The sequence below is a fragment of the Pipistrellus hanaki genome, assembly GCF_964339955.1.
Source record: "Pipistrellus hanaki genome assembly, chromosome: 2".
Lineage (NCBI taxonomy): Eukaryota > Metazoa > Chordata > Mammalia > Chiroptera > Vespertilionidae > Pipistrellus > Pipistrellus hanaki.
The window spans coordinates 8,330,873-8,357,190 of NC_140504.1; the positions used below are offsets into that span (position 1 = coordinate 8,330,873).

Below are 26,318 nucleotides of genomic sequence, written 5' to 3' on the forward strand. Positions count from 1 at the left end.
GAGCCTGCACTCTGCATTATGACCTCCAGGAGGCCAGCAGGCCCCTGGTTGCTCCTAGGCACCCTCTGAGCAAGACAAAGCCTGGGCACCAGCTATCTGAGGGTTTCAGGAAATTCTGGGCGGCACCAGGGAGCTGGCCCCTCAAGGGACACAGGTTGGGCCCCCATCCCACTGGGCAGGACATGAGTCTAGTGCTGGGAGGGCCAGGAAGGGACCCTGCCATGGCAGTGATGGGCGTCCTGGCAGCTATGTGGAGGGGACATCTGGGGCAGGTGTGAGTGGGAGGCTCTGACCAGCAAGGAAGGCCTTAGTGGTCAGTGGTGTGGTAGGAAGGGCAGGGCTCCATGGAACAGAGGGTGTGGTTGTTCGTTCCCTTGGCTTTCCATTCCAGGTTTACAATGGGTCAACCGAACTGATGAAGAGATAGAACAGGTTTGACATGGAGCGGTGACCAAGTCCAGGGCGGGGGTAGGGGCAGGGCTCCACACCTTACAGCCCTCTCCTCAATGCAGCCAACCCAGAACTTGCATTAGGTGGCTAAAATTGGGCTAAAATCCCTTAAGTTGCCCTTCAGTCTTTAGGTTTTATATGTATCATACCCCCATGTTCTAACAGGTCTGAGTGTGTACAAAAACTTGTTAACTTAGTAACTCAAGGTAGCTAAGGAGGTGACTCTAGGTATATATACATCCTAGGGAGTGTGAACTTGTTTGGCAGTTTACAATAAAACAAACCTTTTCTTAAAAAAAATTTTTTTTATTGGTTTCAGAGAGGAAGGGATAAGGAGAGATAGAAACACCAATGATAAGAGAGAACCATCACTGGTTGAGCCCACAACCCTGACCAGAATTGAACCCGAGACCCCTCAGTCCACAGGCTGAAGCTATAACCACTGAGCAAAACCTCCCAGGGCCAAATTTTATTTTTTAAGAACAGTTTTAGATTCACAGAAAAATTGAGAAGATAGTACAGAAAGGTTCCACACACGGCTCCCCAATTATTAACATCTTATATTGGTATGACACATTTGGTATAATTAATGAACCTATATTGATACATTATCATTAACTAAAAGTCCATACTTCATTTCCTTCTTCTTCTTCTTCTTCTTTTTTTTTTTCAATTCTCACCTGAGGATTTTTTTCCCATTGCTCTTTTTAGGGGGGGGGGGGGAGAAGAGAGAGAGAGAGAGAGAGAGAGAGAGAGGAAGAAGCATCAGTTTCTCATCCAAAGATGTTTCTCATCCCAAAGATTGTCCTAACAGCAATTCAGGTATGGGTTTTCCTTTCCTGTCTGCAGGGCCTCAGCATGCCCCTCTCTACAGAACTCCCCATTAGCATGGGAGTTGGGGGGTCGGGTCCTTCCTAATGTTACTGAAGAGGTCTGCCTAGGACTAGCCTGTAGTGTGTGGGTTCTTGAATTCATGCAGGGAAAATTTCACAAGTCCACTGAATTTTAGAGGACATTTATCAAAGCTGTGGACAATGAAACAAAGAAGGGCTGGGGAAATGCACCTGGGCTGGTCTGCTTTGCCTCACTAAGTAAAAAAAAAAGGGAGGCCTTAGGGACAGACTCAACAGGTTTATCTGGAATGAACTACCACTGCCCATTGCTGCCCTGGTTGCAAGCCTAGTGGGGTCCCTTAGAGTTTAGGAGATGCACCCTCTGGGGAAAGGATGGGGGAGAGGCACGGGCTTGGACCTGGGAGAGAGCACAAAGCACTGGGACCTTTGAAGGGTTTAATTTATTTATTTATTAAATATATTTTATTGATTTTTCACAGAGAGGAAGGGAGAGGGATAGAGAGTTAGAGAGAAACATCGATTGGCTGCCTCTTGCAAACTCTCCACTGGAAATGTGCCTGCAACCAAGGTACATGCCCTTGACTGGAATCGAACCTGGGACCTTTCAGTCTGCAGGCCAAAAGCTCTATTCACTGAGCCCAACCGGCTTTGGCCCTTTGAGGGGTTTTAAAGGCTGGGAGTTCAGGGTTGGTCTTGGGGGAGAATTTCAATAGAACATCCATCAGCTTTATGCTGATGTACTCAAATGAGATTTATTCCTTTAACTTCATCTGCCCTTGGGTGTGGTTGGCAAAACTTCTGTTCCATGGCACCGTCCTCCCTACTACACACCATGGGCTACAGAATCGGACTTCTGCTGTCTCCCTGAGTAGGGTGATTTAAGCCAGCAGTTGCCAACCTTTCAGACCTCACCAGTTGGCGACTGCTGATTTAAGCCATTTATTCTCTGGTTGGGGAGAAGTGCAAACCATTTACTCTTATGTGTCCTGGTTTAGGGAAAGTAGGATTTACTAGATGGCTGTAATTACTTGCCATCTTGATTTTTCTAAAGGGCTGCAAACTGCTGTATAACTATCTGGTCTCAGTTTCCCTATTCTGCTTGTCCTGGCTTACTGGCCTGTTTCACTAACATTCTTTGATCCAGGGGACTGTTTTATGGCAGAGATGCTGGAGCGGACCCATGACTGGGGGACGCTCTAGTTAAATCCTATGCTGCATCACTCAGGAGCTATAAGCTGGGGGTAGACACATGAACTCCGACCTCAATTTGGGACTGTCTCCAGTAAGAATACACTTGTCCACGAGTAGCGCCAGTCCCAGTAGCAACCTGTACCTGCAACTCTGGGCTGTGATTAAAGGTCCTAACCCAGATCCCCACCGAATTCCTAACTGACTGCCCTGGCACGTGGGCTCCTTCAGTCCAGATGCCCGTAGGCAAGGAGGTAGAAGCGAAGTCTTACAATAGGGAAGGGACATACGGTATAGGAAAGGACCCAAGTAATTTTGCTGTCTGTGAAATGAACAACAACAAAAAACATTCCAGCGAAGAAGGGCTCAGTGACCAGGGCTCAGTTCCGAGGAATGAGGGTGAGGGTATCTAGGACAGCAGGAACGAGACGTGAGATGCCCACTGCAGCTCAGACCACAGACAGAAGCACAGTAGTCACTGCTTCCCAGACAAAGGAGGCGGGTTCTAGGAACTGCTCCCTGGGTGATCGTGGGGTAGAAGCCGGCCTTGAAGTCCTTCCTTGAAGAGGAAGGTGGAGTGGGTTCTGCCAGCGCACCGGCTCCTTTAGGGGTAGGTCTCAACTCCCCAGGGGTCCACATCTAACAACAGGATGAAAGTGACGGCAACGCTTGGTCCAAAGGCTTTGGCATAGGAGCTGACTCCGGATTCGGCGGAACGAGAATACTCAGCATGCCAGCCCACTGCGCAGACAAGGCGGTGCCCCGGCCCCTTTTAAAATCGACCAACCACAGCCAGGTCGAGACCACCGCGCTCCGCTGATTGGGGCGTCACCGCGCCAATCGGTGGCGCGCAAGAGGCAGGGGCGGAGCTCCAGGCCGGCCGCGCCATTCTGAGCGCGCGTGCGCGAGGGCAGGAACGTGACCCCTGATTGGCGGCGAAGCCGGCCCGGGGAGGGGCGGGCTTACGTCTGCGTGACAGTTGTCGCGGGGGAGGGAGAGCCCGGGCGAGGGGGAGGGAGTGTAAATAGAGCGAAGGCAGCACCGTGTCGGCTCCGTCACCTCCCGGGAGGCCCGCGAGGGAGGCCCGGAGGGAGATGGAAGAAGATGAACAGGAGCAGCGGCGCAGAAAGGTGGAGGCCGGAAGAGCGAAGGTAAACGACAGCGCCGACTCCTCCCGCTACCCTGGTGCGGGATCCTAAGGGGGGGGGACCCAGGGCCCGCCACCAACCCAGCCAGGAGCGAATGCGGTCAGGCGGAGGCTGCCGCCGCACTCTTGCCCTCTCTGTCCACTCGGATGGTAGCCACCTACTGGCCGCCGCCATCTTGAATCCGCCGCCCTCTGCCCCGCCCCGCCCCTGCCGCGGTGCCACCAATCAGCGGCGGGGGACGCTTGGTGTCTCTCTGAGATGTCGCGCGCAGGGCACGCCGGGACTCGAGGGGCGTGGCGGCTGTGGTTGGCCCGGGAGGGCGGGTGCAGGTGGGTGGGGGGCTCTGCCCGGCCCCCCTCCCTTGTTTCCCGGGAGCCTGGCGTGGCGTTGTTTCTTGGATTCGCGGTGTAGTCTCCGCCAGGTCTCCAGACGCCCTAACGGACTGGTGTGGCTTAGGAACGCGCCGCGTCCCTCACTGCCCACTCACATCCTGACCCCAACAGAAAGTGAGGGGCAGGCGGGTAGTGAAGGGAAGGGCGCTCTCGCTACCTCCTGTGCCCTGGTTCTCCTGCACAGCCAATAAGGGGCACCCCTGCACACCTGTGCACAGCTGCACCTGTTGCGGCTCCACCTCGTCACGGCTCAGGCTTCCTGGACGACTTCTAGGACCTGTGACTTACTTGCAGTTCCTGGGGGGGACACAGGATCGATTCTTAGGGCTCAAGCCTGCTTCCATCCGTTTAAAACTACATATGCAGATTTTCATGTTACTTGGAATTCTGCGGTATTATTTAAATATGAAAAGGTTTCCGAGTGTTGTTTCAGGAGACCTTTTACATCGCAGAATACTACCTCCCGCTGACCTACTGTTTATTCCCGGGGCCCAGAAGTTCCTGTTATTTATTTATTTATTTAATATATTTTTATTGATTTCAGAGAGAAAGAGGGAGGGAGAGAGAGGTAGAAACATCAATGAGAGAGAATCATTGATCCGCTGCCCTCTGCACACCCCCTACTGGGGATCAAGCCCGCAACCCTGGCATGTGCCCTTGATCCGAATCCAACCTGGGACCCTTCAGTCTGCAAGCTGACACTCTATCCACTGAGCTAAACCAGCTAGGGCCAGAAGCTCCTGTCCTTGCTTCCTTGCTGTTTGGGCCCAGGTGGACCGTCTTGAGCAGGTGAAGTGATGGAGGTGCCTGGGGCCCGCCCACAATGATGGATTCCCAGGGAAGCTATAGACACCCTGCCGAACCTCCTGGGGGCAGTGCTTTATCCTAGGGTTGTGGATGATGCCCAAGTGAATTCACTGGTCCTGGAGTCATGTGTTTGCAGGCTTGCTTTTATCACTTCTCTTCTGCCAACGTTTTCACAGAAATGCCTTCTGGTATTTACTGTCTTGGGGGGCATGTTGTGGGGATTACAGTACATGCTGAATATACCTGGGCTTCAGAGTTAGAGTGGAACAGGCTTGGGCATGTTGGCTGTGACTCCGGCCCCACCCCATTCTGGCTGTTGGAAGTTACCTGCTCTGTCAGGAATGAAAGAATGAGAGCCTGTACAGTGCCAGCTAGTAGTAAGGAGAGCCACATGAAGTTGCTGTGTTTGAGGTCAGATATGGCCAAACTGTGGCGATTTCATAGGGGTTAGCTAGGAGGAGGTATTCATTGCTAGTTCCTTCCCTTGAGAAAACCAAGGGCCACTGCATTAAAGAAACCATTCAGAACACAGTGATTGGTGTAAGGCAGTGACAGGACAGCAGTGTCTAATGGCAGGATAAGGAATAGGACAGTGTGGCCCAATTCATGCTTCTTGTGAAGGTGAAACTACTGAGTAGGATTTGAATAGGGAGTTCTGTGGCCTGTTTTTTGCTCCCTTTGCTTGTGCTTGTTACACACAGGAGATGAAAGTGAGCCTAGTTTTAACACTGTATTCCTGAGCTTGCCGTGGTTTGTAAATGTGAGTAAATGTGCTTGAAGGAGCATTGAGGGTGGTGATGAACCTCATCTGGAGAGAAACAATATGCCTCTTGTTGGGCAAACACAGGCCAGAAACAAAGACTGTGATGCAGGAAGGCAATTTGGATGGAGTGTGGCATAAAACAAATGAATTAAAATTAAATTAAATAGATGAGGCTGGTTCTGAGGGCACTGTCTGTCCTTGATAGCTTTTCTCACATGAATGCCTAGTGTAATTTCCTGTGTCCATGGAATTGTGGACAAACATTTGTTAAATGCATTTGCTTTTATGACCACAGTTGTCATTTGAAGGAACAGATGTCCCCTTTTATGACATCAGTGAAAAACTGATGTTAGATCTCATACCTTTTAAATAAGGTGTTAGTGGGAGAGGGTATGTGTGATCAGAGTCTGAAACCCCCAGACTTGAGGACGGAATGAGCTGGGTTGTGCCTTATGATGGGCGACATTCTGTGGAGTCCCTGGTGCTTTGGTGAGCTGTGTCATGAAAACTAGAACATCTGATTCCATAAAGAAGGATGCTAGATTGACCTGGCTTAATTAATTAATTATTTGCTATTTCTGTACTGGTTTCAGAATCCATGCCTAGGAAATTTTGGCTAGGCTATATATTTTCTTAATTAGGGGGAAATGGGGATAAAAGGGAGAGATTTAGCTATGACATGGTTTTAAACCTTAAACATGCCTTGATTGAGCAATCAGTTTTTTAAGTAGCTGTTCTTTTTAAAATACTATTTTTCTGTAAATTTTCCATGGCTAGAAAAGCTGTTCTGTCACTCGGCTGTCTTGCTTTCTTTTGTCTGTATACAGGCATAATTAACAGTCTTCAATCTAGACTCTTTGGATATAATTCTGAGCTTAGATCCTGGCATCAGAGGAATTAATGAAGGCAGTGTGTGTGGGAGAGAGATCTGCTGGTTAATGTGAATCTGGCCAGGTGTGGCCAAGTGGACTGAGCCAGCCCCAGAGCCTCATGTCCCCCACCAGCCTGCTGACTTTGTGGTGCTGCTACATTTTCCTCACTTACCTTTGTCTTTACTACTTCTCTACATTTTTGCACAGCTTGCTCACTTCCGACAGAGAAAAGCAAAAGGTGACTGTGCGCATTCGAAGAAAAAGACGGCGAAGAGGAAGAGCGCGACTGTCGATGCGCCTGTCCAGGAGGAGAGTCCGGTAGCCAACGAGGACCGTGGGCTCCTGGGAGGAGGGGGCGTTTGCAAAGCCGCATCATGCAGTGACACCCCTGATGGGGCAGCAGCAGCTCAGGTAAGTTTTCTCAGCATTATGTTTTCATATTTTGCTCATCTTTTAGTTATTGTTAGTGTAATTTACAAAAGGTGGTCTTTAGTTTGTTTTTGCATCTCAAATATGGGAAAAGAGGGTTTTATTTTAGTTTAGTTTACAAAAAGAGAGTATATTTTTGTGTTTTGTTTTTCCCTGATGTTTTATCTTTGTATGATTGTGAGGAATTTTGGATTGACTGTTTGAAGGCAGTGTCAGTGTTGGTGCTTGCTTTGGTGATGGAAGTTTTATAAGTATGAGCTCATCGGGTGTGGCTGTGTGCATCATCCCCTCCAACAGGTGTTTTCTTTGGATACTTAAACTATGATACTCTGTCACCTGTTTTCAAATCCACCTACTGTCATTCTTTGTCCTTTTCCTTCTTGCTGAACATGGGAAGAGGAGGGAAGGGGGTGAAGGTGTGGAAAGGTGGTATTGCTGGAGGAGGCACCACATTCTGTTGCTCAAGGTCCTGAGAGCTGCAAAGGTCGGGTGTAGGGGGTGAGTGGAAGCAGACTAGGGCATTGAGATTACTTAGGATGCTGGCCCTCTGTGGCTTTCCTAGGCCTTGCGTCAACTGTGAGTGGGTTCTCCTTGAAGTTTCTTCCTGTGTGCCTTATAGATAAGGGGCTTTGAAATGTGGGGTATTCCCTACTGTGTGCAACTGGGCAGGTGCAGATTTAGGTGTTTGCTAGAATTAGCTGGAAAGCTGGCAGATAAGGGCAGAATTTGACTCAGAATCCTGATGTATCTGGCATGCCTTACGGGAAAAAAATGATTATCACCTATACCACCTACAAATCTGGAATTTTGCTTCTTTTTTACAGCAGCGTAGTATTCCATTGTGTAGAAGTACCATAGTTTTTTAATCCACTCATTTGTTGATGAGCATTTAGGCAGTTTCCAAATCTTAGCTATGGTAAATTGTGCTGCTATGAATGTAGGGATGCATATATCATTTCTGATTGGTGTTTATGTTTTCTTGGGATATATTCCTAGAAGTGGTATTACTGGATCAAATGGTAGTTGCATTTTTAATTTTTTGAGGAAATGCCATACTGTTTTCCACTGGGATTGCATTCCCACCAGCAATGGAAGAGGGTTCCTTTTCCTCTGCGTCCTTGCCAGCACTTGTTGTTTGTTGATTCATTGATGATAGCCATTCTGACAGGTGTGAGATGGTACCTCATTGTCATTTTGATTTGCATCTCTTGGATCATTAGTGACTTTGAGCCTGTTTTCATATGTCTCTTGGCCTTCTATATGTTCTCTTTTGAAAAGTGTCTATGTAGGTCCTTTGCCCATTTTTTAAAAAATAAATTATTATTGTTCATATTATTACAAATGTTCCCCCCCCCCCCACCATTGCTCTCCTCCACCAGGTTCCCACCCCACCCTCTGCCCTTTCCCCACTCCCCATTTTTTAAAAATGTATATTTTAGTGATTTTCCACAGAGAGAAAGGGAGAGGAATAGAGAGTTAGAAACATTGATGAAAGAGAAACATCAATCAGCTGCCTCCTGCACACTCCCCACTAGGTATGTGCCTCCAACCAAGGTAAATGCCCTTGACCAGAATCAACCTGGGAGCCCTGAGTCCGCAGGCCGATGCTTTATCCACTGAGCCAAACCGGTCAGGGCTCTTTTGCCCATATTTTGATTGGATTGTTTATCTTTCAAAATAATTGTGAAACCGGTTTGGCTCAGTGAATGGAGCGTTGGCCTGCGGACTAAAGGGTCCTGGGTTCGATTCCGGTCAAGGGCATATACCTTAGTTGCGGGCACATCCCCGGTAGGGGGTGTGCAAGAGGCAGCTGATCGATGATTCTCTCTCATCGATGATTCTGACTCTCTATCCCTCTCCTTCCTCTCTGTAAAAAAATCAAAAATAATTGTGAGTATTCCCTAATTGCTAGAATTAGCTGGAAAGCTGGCAGATAAGGGCAGAATTTGACTCAAAATCATGAGAACTTTTGTTAAGTTCTCTGTACATTTTGGAGACTAAACCCTTATAGGAGATAATGTTGGCAAATATGTTCTCCCATGCAGTGGGCTTTCTTGTTGTTTTGTTGATGGTTTCTTTTGCTGTGCAGAAGCTTTTTATCTTTATTTTTTTCAATATTTTAAAATTGACTTTAGAGAGAAAGGGAGAGGGAGAGAAACATCAATGATGAGAGAGAATCATTGATTGGCTGCCTCCTGCGGGGCTTGAGCCCGCTACCCGGGCATGTGCCCTTGACCAGAACCGAATCTGGGATCCTTCAGTCTGCAGCCTGATGCTCTATCCATTGAGCTAAACCGGCTAGGGTGAAGTTTTTTGTTTTGATGTAGTCCCATTTGTTTATTTTCTCCTAAGTTTCCAGTGTCCTAGGAGCTGTGTTGGTAACGATATTGCTATGACATATGTCTGCTATAATATTTTGCTGCCTCTGGATTTTTCTAAGATTTTTATGGTTTCCTATCTTACATTTAAGTCCTTCATACATTTTGAGTTTATTTTTGTGTATGGTTTAAGTTGGTGGTCTAGTTTCATTTTTTTGCATGCATCTGTTCAATTTTCTCAACACCCATTTTATTGAAGAGACTGCTCTTGCCTCCTTTGTCAAATATTAATTGAACATAATGATTTGGGTAGATTTCTGGGTTCTCTGTTCTGTTCCATTGGTTTGTATGTCTAAAAACCAGACAGTTTTTAGAACATTGGCTTTGTAATATAGCTTGATAGCTGGTATTGTGATCTACATTTTTTGAATGTTTGGTAAAACTTGGTTCTTCTTTCTCAGGATTGCTGCGGCTATTCAGGATCTTTTTTAATTCCAGATGAATTTTTGGAGATTTTTTTCTGGGTCTGTGAAATATGATGTTGGTATCTTAATGGGGATTGCATTGAATCGATAGATTGCTTTGGGTAGTGTGGACATTTTAATGACATTGGTTCTACCAATCAGTGAACATGGTATGTTCTTCCATTTATGTCTTTCTCTCTTTTTTTCAACGTCTTGTTGTTTTCCGAGTACAGGTCTTGTACCTCCTTAGTTAAGTTTATTCCTAGTTATCTTAATTTTTTTGTTGTAATAGTAAATGGGATTGTTTTCTTAGTTTCTCTTTCTGTGAGTTCATTATTGGTGTATAAAAAAGCCGTAAATTTCTGGGTGTTAATTTTTATCCTGCTACATTGCCAAATTCATTTATTAAGTCTAGTAGTTTTTTTTTTTTAAGGAGTTTTTAGTTTTTTTTTTTTATGTACAATATCATGTCATCTGTGAATAATGACGTTTCTGCCATTATTTCTTCAAACACCTTCACTATGCCTTTGTCCCTTTCTGCCTCTGCTGGTGCACCTGCTGTTCTAATATTGTTACATTTCATGTTGTCCCATAGCTCCCTTAAGCTGTGCTCCTGTTTTTTCTTTTTGGTTCTCTGATTGAGTGATATTTTCAATTCTGCCTTCTAATTCACTGCTATTATCCTCAGCTTCCCCTAATCTGCTGTGTATTCCTTCCAATATGTTCTTTATTTGTGTTATATCATTATTTATCTCAGACTGTTCTCTTTTCATAGTTACTATATATTTTTTCTTTTTTTAAAATATATTTTATTGATTTTTTTACAGAGAGGAAGAGAGAGGGATAGAGAGTTAGAAACATCGATGAGAGAGAATCATCGACCAGCTGCCTCTTGCACACCCCCTACCGGGGATGTGCACGCAACCAAGGTACATGCCCTTGACCGGAATCGAACCCGGGACCCTTTAGTCCGCAGGCTGATGCTCTATCCACTGAGCCAAACCAGTTTTGGCTATCAAATGCATTTTAATACTACCTTTTCTTGCTGAAACCAAGCCTACTAATCCTGAAACTGTAATCACTCCAGTTTTCAAAAGAAAATCTCGTGGTGGATTATTCAGATAAACATATGCATCTTTTCCAAATTGAACTGTATCCATTATCCCATTTTTCACAAAGACATAAATACCCTTGCAACAGTCAATATAACGACCAGTTGTAATTCAGATGGAGGCAAAGCCCATTTGTGAATTACTAGGCTGCTCTTCAACATATTTAGGTTAAAGAGGTGTTGAAGTATATTTGGGGAATTGTATTCCTCTTTATGTAAACTGTCTTTCTTTTCTGGCTGTTTCTACATTTTTCTTTCGATTTTTAGCAGTGTGGAAATAATGTGTACAGGGACATGGGATGTGTCTATGTGTATGGTATTTATCCTACTTGAGGTTCTTTCCACTTCTTTAAGCTCTGACTTGATATGTGTCATTATTTTTTGAAAATTTTTGGTCTTTGTTTCTTCAAATATTTCTTCTGTCCCTTCGGCCACCATGTGTGTGACTCTGTCACATCCAGCTTTTTAGATGGAGAGCCCCTCTATACTTCTCAATCTCTAGTGCAGGACAGTGTTAAAGGCTGTTTCTGACTAATTACATCAGGCAAAGACTCAAAGTCTTACTTTAAATGAAAAGTTTTATATTTTTTCTAAAATTCTGTCTTATAATTTTTGGGGAAATGTTCATAAACGTTATTATTTAATGGATTTATTATTTTAATATATTTTTATTGATTTCAGAGAGGAAGGGAGAGGGGAGAGAAAAATAGAAACATCAATGATGAAAGAGAATGGTTGGCTGCCTTCTGCATGCCTGGGGATTGAGCTGACAACCCCAGCATGTGCCCCTGGCTGGAATTGAACCTGGGATCCTTCAGTCCATAGGCTGATGACACTCTATTCACTGAGCCAAACCAGCTAGGACTGGATTTATTACTTAAAGACATAAATTAATATTTTAAAACAGTTTTCTATTTTTACCTTCATTTATTTTTATTTTTATTTTTAAAAATATATTTTATTGATTTTTTTACAGAGAGGAAGGGAGAAGGATAGAGAGTTAGAAACATCGATGAGAGAGAAACATCTATCAGCTGCCTCCTGCACAGCCCCCACTGGGGATGTGCCTGCAACCAAGGTACATGCCCTTGACTAGAATCGAACCGGGGACCTTTCAGTCCAAAGGCCGACGCTCTATCCACTGAGCCAAACTGATTTCAGCTACCTTCAATTATTATTTTCAAATTATTAAGGAAAAATTCTATGTAAAAAGGGGAGATCTTAAAGATAAAACATTTGTACTTATATAAAATTAAGAGCTTGGAAATTAAAATTAAAATTAAGTGCATGGGTCTGAAAGACTAGAATTTGTTGCAAAACTAAAATTTAGTAATTTAGATTTTAAATACACAGTGAAAATATTTAAAGAAGCAAAATTCATTAAAGAGAGGGGTAGCAGCAGCATTAGGTAAATGAGTTGCATAAAAAGTATTGAGACTTGAGAATGGTTTAGGAGGAGAGTGCAGATTCTGAACAGGTGGGATGGAGTTAGTATGGCTGGTAGGTGGAGGGGCCGAGAGGGCCTGAGGCTGCAATCATGGTAGTGGTCGTTAGAGTAACTGTCCTCTCTGGCCCTTCCCCTCTTAGCTAGAGAACCCTGATGGAGCAAGTACGGAGGACTCGGAGCAGCCCTGGCAGAAGCTGGATGGTGACGGTTCAGAACAGCCTGCGGTCCTCACAAAGGTATGCATCTTCGGGGTTCTCTTGTTAAGGTGTGTTTCTTGTTAGAGGACTTTTCTGTTGTAGAAATCTAAATCAGAGAGAGAGCTCAGTCTTTTAATAACCCTCTCTCTCAAAGTGGAAACTGGGGCACAGAGGCTTGAGACAGAGCTGCCCCTGCAGGACTCAGTTCCTTCTATTTTTTATAATGTATTTTTATTGATTTCAGAGAGGAAGAGAGAGGGAAACATCAGTGATGAGAGAGAATCATTGATTGGTTGCCTCCTGCATGCCCCCTACTGGGGATCGGTCTGCAACCCAGGCATGTGCCCTTGACTGGAATCAAACCAGGACCCTTCTATGCTCTATCCACTGAGCCAAACCGGGTAGGGCAGGCCTCAGGTTTTTAATGCTGCGCCTGCATAGGTCTCTATAGACTTTCTGTTTGAGCCCAGTTTGGCCCTCCTTGTGACCTTTGCCTTTTCTCTAAATGTTAAAGAGAAAAATTCGTCTTTCATGCATGGAGGATAGCGATAACAGTCTGATTTTTCCCCGCAGAGTGCTTCTCTTGTCTCACATAGTCAGCTGTGTGTATCTGGTCTCCAGCATGGCTCTATGCGGCAGTCTTGGACTCAGAGTGTGTCGGGAGGGTGGGCTTGCGATCAGTCTTAATGTCCTAGTTCCTGCCACAATGACCGAGGAGTACACAGGCTCTGCTCACCCAGTAATAATGCCTGCAGCCTCTTTCTGAGGTTTCAACTTTATACTGAGCTACTCCAACAGGTTGTATATTCTTTTATGGTTTTTTTATTGAGGTGTAATTTGCATAACATAACATTCACCATTTTTAGTGCCTTTATTACATTTAGTAGCTTGTGGATCCATCACAGTTAATTCCAGAACATTTTTGTTACCCCAAAAGGAAACCTTTTCCCATTATCCGTCACTCCCTACTTCTTCCCCCAGCCCTTGGCAACCACCAGTCTACTTTCTGTCTGTGGATTGCTTTGTTCTGGACTTTTCCTGCAAATGGACCTGTGAGTGTGTCTGGCTTTTTTTACGGAATGTGTTTCTCAATTTATCAGTGATGTAACGTGTCCTACGTCACTGCTTTTTGTGCCTGGTGACATCCGTGTGTGGGTGCACCACATTTGTTTATCAGCTCATCCATTAGTGGACACTGAGTTGTTCCCACCTTTTGGTGGTTGTGAATAGTGTTGCTGCGAACACTCATGGGCATGTTTTAACGAGGATATGTGCTTTTCATTCTCTTGGCATGTCATTTTTTGTGACTGAATTCTCTGGGTCACATCTCTTGCTCTCCTTCCTCAGGAGTGTGAACAAGAACGTAAACCTGAAATTGCTGCACTGATGAGCCGACATGAAGACGAGACTGACAGGGAGCAGTGGTCAGTGGGGCTGCCCGCAGAGATGCAGCAGGTACAGCTGCAGACCCAGGTGACTCAGATGCTGTCACTCAGACCAGGACCCAGTGGGTTTGGGATCTGGGAGGTTGGCAGGTAGGAGAGATTTGTCACAGTGGATGGATGTGCACTGCAGGCTTACTGTGTCTACTTTTCTGGTTTGTTTTGTTTTCACATCTTATGCGGAGCCATTGAAAGTAGAGGAACACACGTGGGCATTTGGTGGCAGCAATTTGGGTCAGGTGCCAGGGACACACTCATTGCACAGCCTGTACTTCCCTATCAGTGGCCAGTCCTACTCCTTATACACAGCAATGTTGGGCATTGAGGGCAAGAAGCCCTGGTCAGTCAGGAACACCCGACTCCCCTGAGCAGCTGTCCAACCACATCTTAAGCTGGCGCTGCTTCCCCAGTGCCACTGCAGCACCGCCTCTCTCCTTGCAGCCAGTGCCACCCCTGGAGCTGGAGGCGTTGCGCTTGAGTCTGAGCAACATGCACACAGCTCAGCTGGAGCTGACGCAGGCCAACCTGCAGAGGGAGAAGGAGACGGCACTGATGGAACTGCGGGACATGCTTAATGGCCGGCACGCCCAGGAGCTGGCCCTGCTGCAGAACCGCCAGCTGCTGGAGCTGGAGCTTGTTAGGGAGCAGCATGCACGCGAGCGGGAGGAGGCGGCACTGCGGTGCAGCCGTGAGACAGGTATGTGTGTGTGGGCAGGCATGGGCTTTCACTTCTGGTATTTGGGGAAGCAGGTGGCCCCATCGGAGGCGCCTCCAAGGTGAGGCATTCATGTTCTTATCTCCCTGTCCATGCGGGAGCTGTGTGGTGTGCTCCATGTGTGGGCACCTGTCCCTAACCATCGCTGGGCCCTGTTTACCTCCTGGCTGGCAGCAGTGCATCCAGCTCTGCATATCCTTATCCTGCTCTCTGTCCTTATCTTGCCTCTTTCTAGTTCTTCAATGGGCTTGTGTCAACTTTTGAAATGATGTCTTTGGAGGTATTTTGCTTATATACTGAGGTTTCTATATCTGCGTCGTTGATAGGACTGTGTCTGTGGCCATGTTTTATCCAGCTTGACCGGATGCTCCTGGACACAGACTCCCTCATCCTACAGGCTCTTCTGTGCCCAGTGGGGCCCCGGTGCTCCTGATGGGCAGCCCAGGAGCCTCTTTATCTCCTGATTCTCTAGCCTAGACTGAGCTTATGTCTAAAATATACTTTTATTATTTAATTTTAATGTTTTTTTGTTAGTCATAACTTTTTGTAAACGTGTTTTAAATAATAGCTTTACTGAGCAGTAATTCTCATACCACACAATTCACCCATTGAAAGTGTACATGTCAGTGGCTTTGAGTGTGTCAGAGTCATACAGACATCTTACAGACTGCGATTAGAACATTCATCACCCAGAAAGGAATCTCACACTCCTGGTAGTCATCCCACTTTCCTGCTATGTGAGCATCTGATTATCTGCCCCTTTGCTGAATTTTTCATTTGGGAAAAAAAAAGCAGCATGCTGGCTCTAAGTGTATGGAGAAGTCCTTTTCTTTCTTGGAATCTTCTCAGGTTCCTTTTTAAATATATATTTTAATTGATTTCAGAGAGGAAGGGAGAGGGAGAGAGAGAGAAACATCAATGATGAGAGAGAATCACGGATTGGCTGCCTCCTGCACACCCCCTTCTGGGGATCGAGTCCATAACCTGGGTACGTTCCCTGACTGGAATCAAACTGTGACCTTCTGGTACCTAGTCTGTGCTCAACCACTGAGCCACATGGACCAGGCTCTTCTCAGGTTCTTGTAGTGCTATTTCTGTGTCTTAATCTAGATTCAAGCAAATGCAAATACCTAATTTTACTCCCATATATATGTATATGCTTGTGGGAGTAAAATGGACTTGCTCAGGCCACCCTCACTGTGCACACATGGCACCCCTCTCCCCAGTTCTACCCTGGCCCTTTCCTGAGGCTCCTGTCATCTCTACCTGGCACCCTGATCTCCAGCTGGGCATCCACATCTCCATGCTAACTTGGCTGTGCCCATTGGTCCAGTCCTGTCTTCCTCCTTCACCTCCCAACACTTACTCCTCTTTTCTTGTGCTTCTTCCCTTTCTGGGTTGGGAGTTGTTGGGTCCTAGGACATCTTTATCTTTCCTCCAGCACCTCGCCTGGAGTCTGGCTTGGTGCGGAGCAGACAGGTCTCATTACCAGGGGAAGAGGTGGGTTCAAGGCTCTCAGTGAGCATGCAGTCTGGAGCCAGCCTTGCCCGCTCACTTCAGACTGTCCTGCTGGTGTAAATCTCATACTCCTTGGTTTGGGCATGTATATGATTTGTTCATTAAAGCAGACAGCATCATACTCTTACTCCCTCACAGATGCTTCCTCTTCTGTTGACGTTGATGGTTGCCTGTGGAGCAGCCAGCAGGAGCCAGGAGCCCCTTATCTCCTGGGTGATCAGATTGTGGAAAAACCTGAGGCTCAGTGATCTGAATGACTTTTTATGTTTTTCTTGCAGCTGAGCTGAAGGAGAAGTTACAATCAGAAATGGAGAGAAATGTCCAGATAATAGAGGTATCTGTATTCTGGTTATGCATGATTTCCCTTTTCTGTCCATCCCACCAGGTTGACCCCTCCACTCAAAATCCCCACAGAAATACACCCCCTCACCTTGATATTAAACAAACCCAGTCAGAGCTTTAGTGGGCTGTGTTGGTAGAAGTGTATTGTGTTTTCTTTCAGAGGTAAAGCGGTCTTTTATTTTTACAGGTTGATTTTGTCAGAACAACTTGTGTAACATGAGCCTCTTCCACCCCAAGTTTGGTTTTCTGAGTGGTTGCTGTCTGGCCCTTGCTGTGTTTTGGACGCAGACCTCTGTCCTCACGGAGGGAGGTGTGGACTGCGGCAGTTGAGATGTGGGCACTGTGGGTTCTGGGATGCTGCAGGGAACCTCAGGGAAGAGCTGTGCCCCAAGGGCAAAGCTGTTAGTCATGGGTGTCTACCTTGCGTGCACCATAATTGGCTCTGTTCTCAGTGCTCACCACACTGGCATGGCCATTACTGTCCTGCTGTTCCCAACTCACAACCCATTTTTTGGGAAAGAGTTATGTTTTAGAGTATAACAGAATTAGCTCTTTTCTGAGGCAGTCTCTCACTGGAATTTCTGATTCTCTTAATGTGTCCCCTTCTGAAAGTTACATTTGTGGAAGGGCCACTGATGACAGAAGAGCAAATGGGTGACAGGGAACGTGGGTGATGTTAGTTGTATGACATTGGGGCATGTTTGCATTTCTGTGTTGGTTGCTCAGGTCAGGCACCCCAGAATATGTTTGGCCTCCAACCCAGGACACCTCAGGGTTGTTCCTCAGGGCGCCTGGCACATAGCCTGGCCCTCCCACAGATGTCAGTAACATCATTGTAGCACCCTGCCCCCAGGTCTTTGTCGAGGCAGACACGTGAATCTCAGAGTGACCACTCACCTGTGCTGTGTTCTGTTTCTGGGCAGGTGGGCCTTGTGGATATTTTGATCCTGTACATTCAGAGCTGGTTTCCTATGGTGACAGTGTGGTCTAGGCAGGGAGTGACTTCCTAGTTTTCAAGTATACGATTTAAAATTTTTTATGACAAGTAATTATTGATCATACTCTCTTTTTTTCCTTGTTTAAATTAGACCCTGAAGCAAGACTGGGAGTCTGAAAGAGATTTATGTTTAGAAAGCCTGCGCAAAGAACTATCTGCAAAGCATCAGTCAGAACTGGAGAATTTACAAAGCCAGTTTAAGAAAGAATTGGCAGAACAGAAAACTGAGCTGGAGAAGATTTTTCAAGCCAAAAACCAGGCAGAATGTGAGTATTAAGATGAGCAGGTCTTACGGCGGACTAACTTTTCCTGTGTAATTCTGGAATAAGCACCAGGATTTGCCAGATTTGTGGTGAATATGAACTGCTCGTGTGTTCAAATGTCAGATAACAGTGCTTGTGACACCCCCGCTAACAACAGAGGTGCAGGGCTGCCTCAGGACAGTCAGCCATGGGGTCTCCCCTTATTGACTACAAGGTCCCTGAAACTTACATTTCAGAGATAGTTTTTGCATATTCCATTATTAAATTGCTACCCAAAAGTAGTAATGCGATTGTTCACTTTTTATGGAGTTGTTGCCTATTGCCCGACCTGTCAGAACAGCTGTCTGCTGGTTAGCTGGCCTGTACCCCTCTCTCCCTCCTGAGGAGAGCAGTGATGCTGAGAAGGGACCTGCAAGGAGCCTGGGGGCCTTGAGTGGGAGGTGGCCCTCTTAGTGCTAACTGGCATTACTACTGAGACGGGCTGGCTAATAGTACGCCGAGGAAGAAGACAGTGCTGTTATAAACTGAGTGCCTCTGCTCTTCAGCGTCCCTCCAGGCTCTGCAGGCTCAACATGACGCTGCTGTGAAGAAGCTCCAGGAAGACCTGCAGTGTGAGCGCTGCCGGCACGCGGAGGACCTGGAACTGAGAGTCAGAGAGAAGGAAAGAGAAAAACAGCTGGAGGTGGGCGATTTTTTAATTACTTAGAAGGTTTAAGATAGAGGTCGTCTCATATTCTGTTTTTTGCTTAAGTGCCAATTTAAGACAACTGTCAGTATTTGCTGGAGCTGGTAGGTGAGGTGCGGAGTCTGTAAGGTTGATTTGACAGTTATATGTTCAGCCTTAGATATAGATAATTCACATTCTTTACAAGTCCCCCCGAGATGCTTACAGACTTCAGGTAATAGGGGTGGAGGGCTATATGCTGTGATCACAATTCAATAAAGAAATTTCTAAGAAAAGAGCAGAAACATTGCTGCTGCTTATGTGTTCAAAACACTTTCCAGTGAAACACTGCATATCAGGATGGGGGCGATGTAGCCATATCTACTGAGACCTGAAGTATTTCTGTCACCAAACCCAAGAAGCAAGCAATTCCCCCAAACATTGGTTCAGGAAATTAGAAAGTAAGCCAGGAATGGAGTCAGTCATGGCCTGTGCGTGGGTTTACGGATGAGGAGGGGGGGGACTCAAGCCCAGGAGGAGCCTGCATCTCTGTCCCCTGCAGCTTTCACACCCACTCCCACAACTCTCCTCCAGACTGAGGCCGTGATGGCCAGGCAGAGCCAGGGCCGGGCTGGCGTACACATCACTTTCTTAATGAGAAAGAGATGACAGGAGGGTATCTTCTGTCCTGTGTCCTGGGTGAGAAAAGGCGACAGGCCTCTGGGCCAGCGCTGCCCTCAGGCTGACTGATCATGCTGACCCTGAGCCTCCGTGCATAAGCAGGTTGGAGCTGTTCCCAGTTTTGTTGGTGTTCTCTCTCTCTTGCTCTCTCGCTCTCTCGCTCTCTCGCTCTCTCGCTCTCTCGCTCTCTCGCTCTCTCGCTCTCTCGCTCTCTCGCTCTCACTTTCTTCGCCCCTGAAAGAAGCTGCTTTCCAGGAAGGTTGAACAAGAAATGCAGAGAACACCCAAACATACCAAAGGATGAGGGAGGTCTGTGATCACTAATGAGAAGGAAAGGTCCCTGTGCAGAACGTGTTAAAGTCAACAATAGGGGGACATCTTAGAAGTCATGTGGTCAGCCGAGACCGGTTTGGCTCAATGGATAGAGCGTCGGCTTGGGGACTGAAGGGACCTGGGTTTGATTCCGGTCGAGGGCATGTACCTTGGTTGCGGGCATATCCCCAGTAGGGGGTGTGCAAGAGGCAGCTGATCGATGACACTCTCTCATCGATGTTTCTAACTCTCTATCTCTCTCCCTTCCTCTCTGTACAAAATCAATAAAATATATATGAAAAAAAAAAAAAAAAGAAGTCATGTGGTCAGTGCCAGTTGGCAGCCTGGGAGGGAGCCTGTGCGCCCACCTCATAGGGCCCAGTTCCTGATCACCCACCCACTGGCCTCCCCTTACTTAGAGGGCAACAGAGAAAGTTCTTGTCCTTGGTCAGTGAGAAGTGGTGGTCTCTGCAGGGAACAAGGCCAAGGGCCTGAGCAAGTGATCTGTGAGAAAAATACTCGGCGCTCATAGGACTGCGATTGGGAAATGGCACCTTTAAACATGACGGATGATAGTTTTTCTCTGGTGCCGCCATTGCTGGTGTTCTCCAGGCTGGATGTTTGGGATTTGAGCTTGTACTCACGTGCTCTCTCATGCCTGTCCGTCTCGGGGCTCACGCTCGGTCAGTGTCTCACTGTTGCCTTCCTTTTCTAGTTGGAGAACCTTCAAGCATCTTACGAAGAGCTGAAGGCTCGCTCACAAGAGGAAGTCAGGCGCCTGTGGTCCCAGCTTGAGTCCACGAGGACTGACAGACAGGAACTGAGTGGTGAGGAGTTTCGTGTTGAGGATTCAGAGTCTCAAAAGCTGAAGCTCTGGGTTTTTAATTGTGGGACCCTGAAATGAGGATGTAGCAATTGTAGCGAGTGCAAAGAGTGATTAGATTTGTGTACTTCCTAAAGATGGGTGTGTGGCGTTTGCTTGTTGGTGGGACCCTTGGTTTCATGCTAAGCAAGCTGCCTAATCATGAGTGTTTGCTTATGTTGATGTCAGGCACCTGTTGAATGTGTGTGCTTCTGTTTAGAAGCTGCTGGCATCTGGGGTTGCAGGTGTGCCTTCTGTTGCATGAGCCCACCTGGCTTAGACTCCAGTTGCCCCAACCTCTGGTGTTGGAGGGTGGTGATCCTGAGTCTCCAGGCCTGTAATTGCAGCCACCATTACTGAGGGTAGCTCACCTGGATTCTTACAGAATCCTGTCAGAACGGCCTCTGCTCCCTAGCGGCACTTTCAGATGGGGGAGGTCATGAGATACAATGGGGGAAACACAGACGTGTGCTTTTCTGCTGCTTATCTCCAGAGTGAGCCTTTTCAACTAGTGATTGTCCTTACTGGGTGCATGGTGTTGGGAGCAAAGACCAGAGGAGAAAGGATTAGAAACACCCTGTCTGCTGCATGGTGGTGAATAAGGCTATGTCTCTGTCACCCCCACTCTGTCACCCCATCACTCAGTCTTTCTTTCTGGTCTGTGTGTCACTGATGGAGCCTACAGGTGGCACTGGTGAACTTAATGTTTACCTGACTTCATGCATGCTTTCACATACGTGTTCTGGCTCTAACATGTTTACTGGGAGTCTTTACTCTTGCATGTAAGGACCCTCACAGCGAACCCTGATTTTGAAATCTCTGAGATAGTGAATTATTTATGCTATGTTATTTGAAAGCTGATTACTTATTGTTGACCAGCTCGTAGCCTTCTCTTGATCAGAACAACAGTGACACATTCTCTTCTGGTCTGTGTTACTGTTGTCGTTAACAAAATACCACAGACTTGTTGGCTCAAAACCAGTCATGGTTATTAGCTTGAAGATTTGTGGGTCAAAGATCTTCAGCAGTTGTGGCTGGGCTTTCTGTCCAGGGTCACCCACACCCGAATTGAGTTGCTGGGCTGCCCTTTGACCTGGCTCACTCAGGCATGGCAGAATCTAGTCCCTGTGGTTGTAGGACAGGTCCTGTGTTGTTGCTGGCTGTCAACCAACAGCTCGCAGCTTCCAAAGACTGCCCATATTCCTCTTTGCACAGCCCCTCCATCTTCAGAGCCCAGCAGCACATGGGATGCTTCTCACACGTTTAGTCTCTGGCTTCTCCCTCCAGCCTGAGAACACTGAGGTAGCTGATCATCTCTCTGGGCACAGGTCATCCTCCTGTGTCACATTAGCCAGTCACAGGTTCTGGGATTGGTGGCCTTTAGAATTCGGCCCCCTGCACCAGGACCTTCAATAGCTCCCGGGTTTTCCCAAGTGTTTCTGTTTAAGGTGATCATGTAATTTCATCCTATTAAAGACTTACGTGAGCAGCTTCTGGCTCGAGCATCTCATGTGGAAGAATTAGAACATCTGCAGCGAGACTTTGAGCAGCAGCAGCAACGGGAGAAAACTGAGCATGAGTCAGAACTGGAGCAGCTGAGACTTTACTTTGAAAAGAAATTAAGGGATGCGGAAAAAAATTACCAGGAAGACCTGACTCTGTTACAGCAGCGGCTGCAGGAGGTGAGGGAAGACTCTCTTCTGGAGTCTGCGGAGATCAGGTAAATAAGCCAGTTTTTACCTTGAATATGTATTTGAAATATGGGAACCTTGAGCTGAACTGAAATCTAGTTTATGGGTGTGTGTTCTTTTTTGAGCTTCCCTTCAAACACCAAAATACAAGAAGGCTATATGTGTCATGAAAGTTGATTACAGCTGCTTTGACCTTACACTTGAGAGACATTGCCTTTCCCAAAGAAAAGGCACAAGAATTTGTCTCTCTGATAGTCTAGTTTTAATATTTCCACAGTTTTATCTTCTTTTATTCTTCAACTAGAGGCCCAGTGCACGAAAATTCGTGCACTCGGGGAGTTCCTCAGCCTGGCTGCCCTCTGGCAGTCCAGGATCTCTCGGGGGATGTCTACCTGCCAACTTAGGCCCACTCCTTGGGGGATCAGGCCTAAGCTAGCAGTCAGACATCCCTATGGCAGCCTGGGAGTCCTCAGAAAATGTCCACCTGCCTGCTTAGGCCTGCTCCCCTGGACATCCTTAGTGCTGCTGAGGAGATGGGAGAGGCTCCCGCCACCCATCAGCCGGGCTTGTGGCTGAGCAGAGCTCCCCCTGTGGGAGCACACTGATCACCAGGGGGCAGTTCCTGCAGTGAGCGTCTGCCCCCTGGTGGTCATAGCAACTGGTTGTTCCACCTTTAGGGTCAATTTGTATATTACCTTTTTAAAATTTTATTTTATTGTTTAAAGTATAAATAATTTGTATATTACCTTTTTATTATATAGGATAGGATACTATCCCTATATGTTTAAGCAAATTTAAAAAAATTTTATTGAATTTATTGGGATGTTATTGGTTAATAGAATTATATAGGTTTCAGGTGTACAATTCTATGATACATTGTCTGTATGTTGTATTGTGTGTTCACCACACCTGAAATCTAATTTTGCTTTTGATTTTATGCCAATGGAAATGAATAGCCTGGTATTCTAGAAACACATTTTTATGTTTGGGACCCAAAACTAGAGAACATTAAATGAGCTAAGAGCTGAATCTGACTCAGGAGAGGCTGCAGATGATGTGTGGCTGGAGGAGGTGGGCTCAGGCAGTGGAGATCTGTGTTGCCTCAGGGTCCCTGCCATAAAACACCAGCTGTGGTCACTGACACATATTTTGTTCAGTTGTGTCCTGTTCTTGATGCAAGTAGAATGTGGTGGAAGGAGCAGGAAGGGTTTTCTTCTTTCATGTGGTCAGATCCCAGGGATGGAGCAGAGGTCCGATGTGAAAGTGCCATGTGTAAGGTTTTCAGGATGTGTTTTCTCCTAGTTCATCAAGTGTGCTTTTAGAAGAGACTCCTGAAAAAGAAAGAAGAGATGACCTCGATCAGCTCAGCTTCCATCTGGAGCAGCATGAGGTGACAGGCCAGTTTTGTTTTATTGACGTATAATTAACAATGTAATATTGTATTAGTCCAAGGTGACAACGTAATGATTTGCTATTTGTCCATATTGTGAAATGATCACTGCAGTAAGTCTAGTTAGCATCACCACACAGTTACAGATATTTCTTCTTGTGATGAGACCTTTTACGATTTATTCTCAGCAACTTTTCCCATAAGCCGCCATGCTGTATGATACATCCCAGGACTTAACTTATAATGAATTTTGTACCTTTTGACCCACTTCATTCATTTCTCTCACCCATGCCCTCTGGCAACCACCTATCTATTCTCTGTATCCATGAGTTCAGTTTTTTTGTTTGTTTGTTTTTTTCAGATTCCACATATAAGGAAGATCATATATACATATTTTTTTTAGAAGATCATATCTTACTTGTCTTTCTCTGACTTGTTTTACTTATCATAGTAGCCTCCAGATCCATCCAAGCTGTCACAAATGGCAAGATTTGATTATTTTTTATGGCTGAATAATATTTGCATATATATGTGCACTCATATATCACGTTTTGTTTATTCATCTATTGATAGCAACTTAGGTTGCTTCCATATTTTGGCTATAGTAAAAAAACGCTGTAATGAACATAATTGTGCATATATCTTTTCAAGTTAGTGTTTTTAATATTCAGAAGTGGAATTGCTAGGTCACAAGGCAGTTCCATTTTTAATTTTTTGAGGAAACTCCTGGCTCTTTTCCATAGTGACTGCACCAGTCTGCATTCCCACCAACGGTGCATGAGGGTTCCCTTTTTTCCACATCCTTGCCAACACTTGTTGTTTGTTAATTTATTGATGATAGCCATTCTGACAAACTCATTGAATTTGTCCCTCCAGTTTGGGACTTGGCTCTTTTGTGTGTTCAATTGTCACAGAGACAGGAATCTTGAAATTTAGGTTGATGTGACTCCTCAGTGATTTTTTTTTTTTTTAAAGGATAATGAGCTTACAAGTTGCATTGTGAGGGGAAAAGGAAGTATGAAAGCATTGAGCCTGCTTTTCTTTTCTCCAAAGAATGTTTAGCTGGGTCTATTGTCAGTGCTGCTCACAGCAGTAACCAGAGACTCTCTCCCCACCCCCCTACCCTGCCCCCCAGATGCCCCGGAAACTCCTGAGCAGGCCCAGCACCAGACCTTGCGCTGGCTCTAGATGGGAAAGTGCAGGGCACGGAGAGCAGAAGAGGGAGTGAGGAGGCTCAGGAATAAGTGGGTACAGAAGCCTGGGAGCCCCACATCAGAATAGGTCCCCTTCAGCTGAGGCCCTGGCCTATGAGGCTGGTCAGGGAGGCTGAGTGGCTGTGAAGGATGGAAGGGAGTGAACGAGTGAGGCTTGACCCTGGGAAGGGGAGGTAACGGCAGGGGGCCTGGTGGGCAGGGTCAGCCTGGTGCTCCTATGGCTGTTGTTCTCTGTTGGCTCTATGAGCATGAGTAGGACTCCCTGACTGTGGGCTTTAGCAGAGCCCTCCTCAGGGCTACAGCCAGCTATTTCCCTCTGGACAGGACAGGCGGCATAAGAGGACTGCATGAGCCGGCATCGCTCATGGGGCACATCTGGGGGCAGTGACTAGGCCACGAGGCAGAGGCTCACTGAAACGTTTCTTTTGTGTGACTTCCCCAAAGGAGGGCCTGTGTTTGCAAACTCAGTTAGAAGAAAGCCCACAGCACCAAGTGGCAGCCCAACAGGAGGCGGACCTTGTGGGGACCCAGGTGTTGGCACAGCGTGTGGGGCTCTTGGAAGAGCCTGGCCCAGGTGGGTGTCCCTCAGCAGCTCAGGTGTGATTTGTGGGGAGGTTGGGAGCCTCACCATGATCAACTGTCTGAGTCATCTGGGTATGCTGTCCCTTTACTCTGCAGAGCTGGTGCTAGAGGTCGGCTCGGGGTGTCCCCACATGGGTCCTAGAGTCCAGGGTTGGGGCAGGGCCTGGGTGTATCAGGAGAGGGCCTGACTGTGCAGTCTCACCAGGGCTAACAGGCTGTGGCAGCCAGGAGGTGGCAGGTGGAGGAGCTGTGGTCATCCCATGGTGTGGCAGGTGGGAACAGGTAGTGGCCTTGCTGCAGTGAGAGTGGATGTAAGGCCAGACACAGATTCCAGAAGGGCTGGAGCAGCCCAGGTGCCTGGTGTGCTAGCTTGGGACAGCCTTGTGTGTGGGCACTATTGTGTTCTGCATAGAGCTCAGGAGGCGAGGCAGAGAGTTCCATATAGTGGGGTTCAGATTCCACTCTGGGTATTCTGGCACAAGTACCCATCTTGGCTCAGCTCCCTCAGAGCTGGTGGGGCAGATGAGAGGGGGCAGGACCCTGACAGTCAAGGTCACGCTGCACTTGACATCTACTCCTCTTGGTTCTCCTTCCTGCGTGAGAAGTGCCCCATGGCCACCATTCAGCACATTACGGTCATTGGGCATGGCGGACACCTCTGATTACAGCCACCTGCTACCTAGCCTGAAGGAGGAGAGTGGGTGGGTGCACAGGGTTTGTGCAGGGGCAGCACCGGGTATGGTTTTGCACATTGACTGCTGGGTTGCCAGTGATGTCCACTCCTGACACCAAGTCCACACAGGAGTTTTAAAAATCTGAATTTCTGTTGTCTGAGGCATCTGAATGCAAGTGTCCTGTCCCTGTCACATGGTTGTTCTCATGAGTCACGCCTGTCTTTTCTGTCTCCTTCCTCGTAGAGCTTGCTTGCATGCATCTTCAGGGTGTGCAGGGCCCAGCCGTGGAGGTGGAGACCAAAGTGGCAACAGCAACCTTGGGTTTGGAAACGGAGGTTAAACTCCCAGTGCTTCAGACAGAGCTCCAGGAAGAAATCAATCTGTTAAAAATAGAAAACCGAAACTTACACGAGAAGCTGCAGAGGGAAATCCGCCTGAAAGAGGACTTGGAGAAAGTGAGTTGAGTCCTGATGGCGAGGCACGACTGCCACTCCCGCTGTGACCTTGTGGGAGCAGTGGCCTGGGCCAGAG

General features: G+C 46.9%; 1 protein-coding gene across 15 annotated transcripts in view; it reads left to right on the forward strand.

Annotated features, from left to right (window-relative positions):
• Positions 1–3,450: 3,450 nt before the first annotated feature.
• The window catches only part of PCNT (pericentrin), an 85,717-nt gene continuing 62,849 nt past the window's right edge, over positions 3,451–26,318 (forward strand). For 10 of the 15 annotated variants that reach the window (XM_084872199.1, XM_084872202.1, XM_084872211.1 and 7 more), the window contains exons 1-13: positions 3,479–3,643; positions 6,682–6,885; positions 12,384–12,479; positions 13,788–13,913; positions 14,324–14,579; positions 16,394–16,449; positions 17,546–17,720; positions 18,263–18,399; positions 20,090–20,201; positions 21,713–21,956; positions 23,230–23,317; positions 24,976–25,105; positions 26,031–26,242. In XM_084872199.1, coding sequence (XP_084728325.1) covers positions 3,587–3,643; positions 6,682–6,885; positions 12,384–12,479; positions 13,788–13,913; positions 14,324–14,579; positions 16,394–16,449; positions 17,546–17,720; positions 18,263–18,399; positions 20,090–20,201; positions 21,713–21,956; positions 23,230–23,317; positions 24,976–25,105; positions 26,031–26,242 — 1,893 coding nt within the window. In that variant the 5' untranslated portion in view covers positions 3,479–3,586. Of the gene's footprint in view, positions 3,644–6,592; positions 6,886–12,383; positions 12,480–13,787; positions 13,914–14,323; positions 14,580–16,393; positions 16,450–17,545; positions 17,721–18,262; positions 18,400–20,089; positions 20,202–21,712; positions 21,957–23,229; positions 23,318–24,975; positions 25,106–26,030; positions 26,243–26,318 lie in introns of those variants that run through there. The other 5 variants (XM_084872206.1, XM_084872209.1, XM_084872200.1 and 2 more) reach the window with 2 other exon arrangements.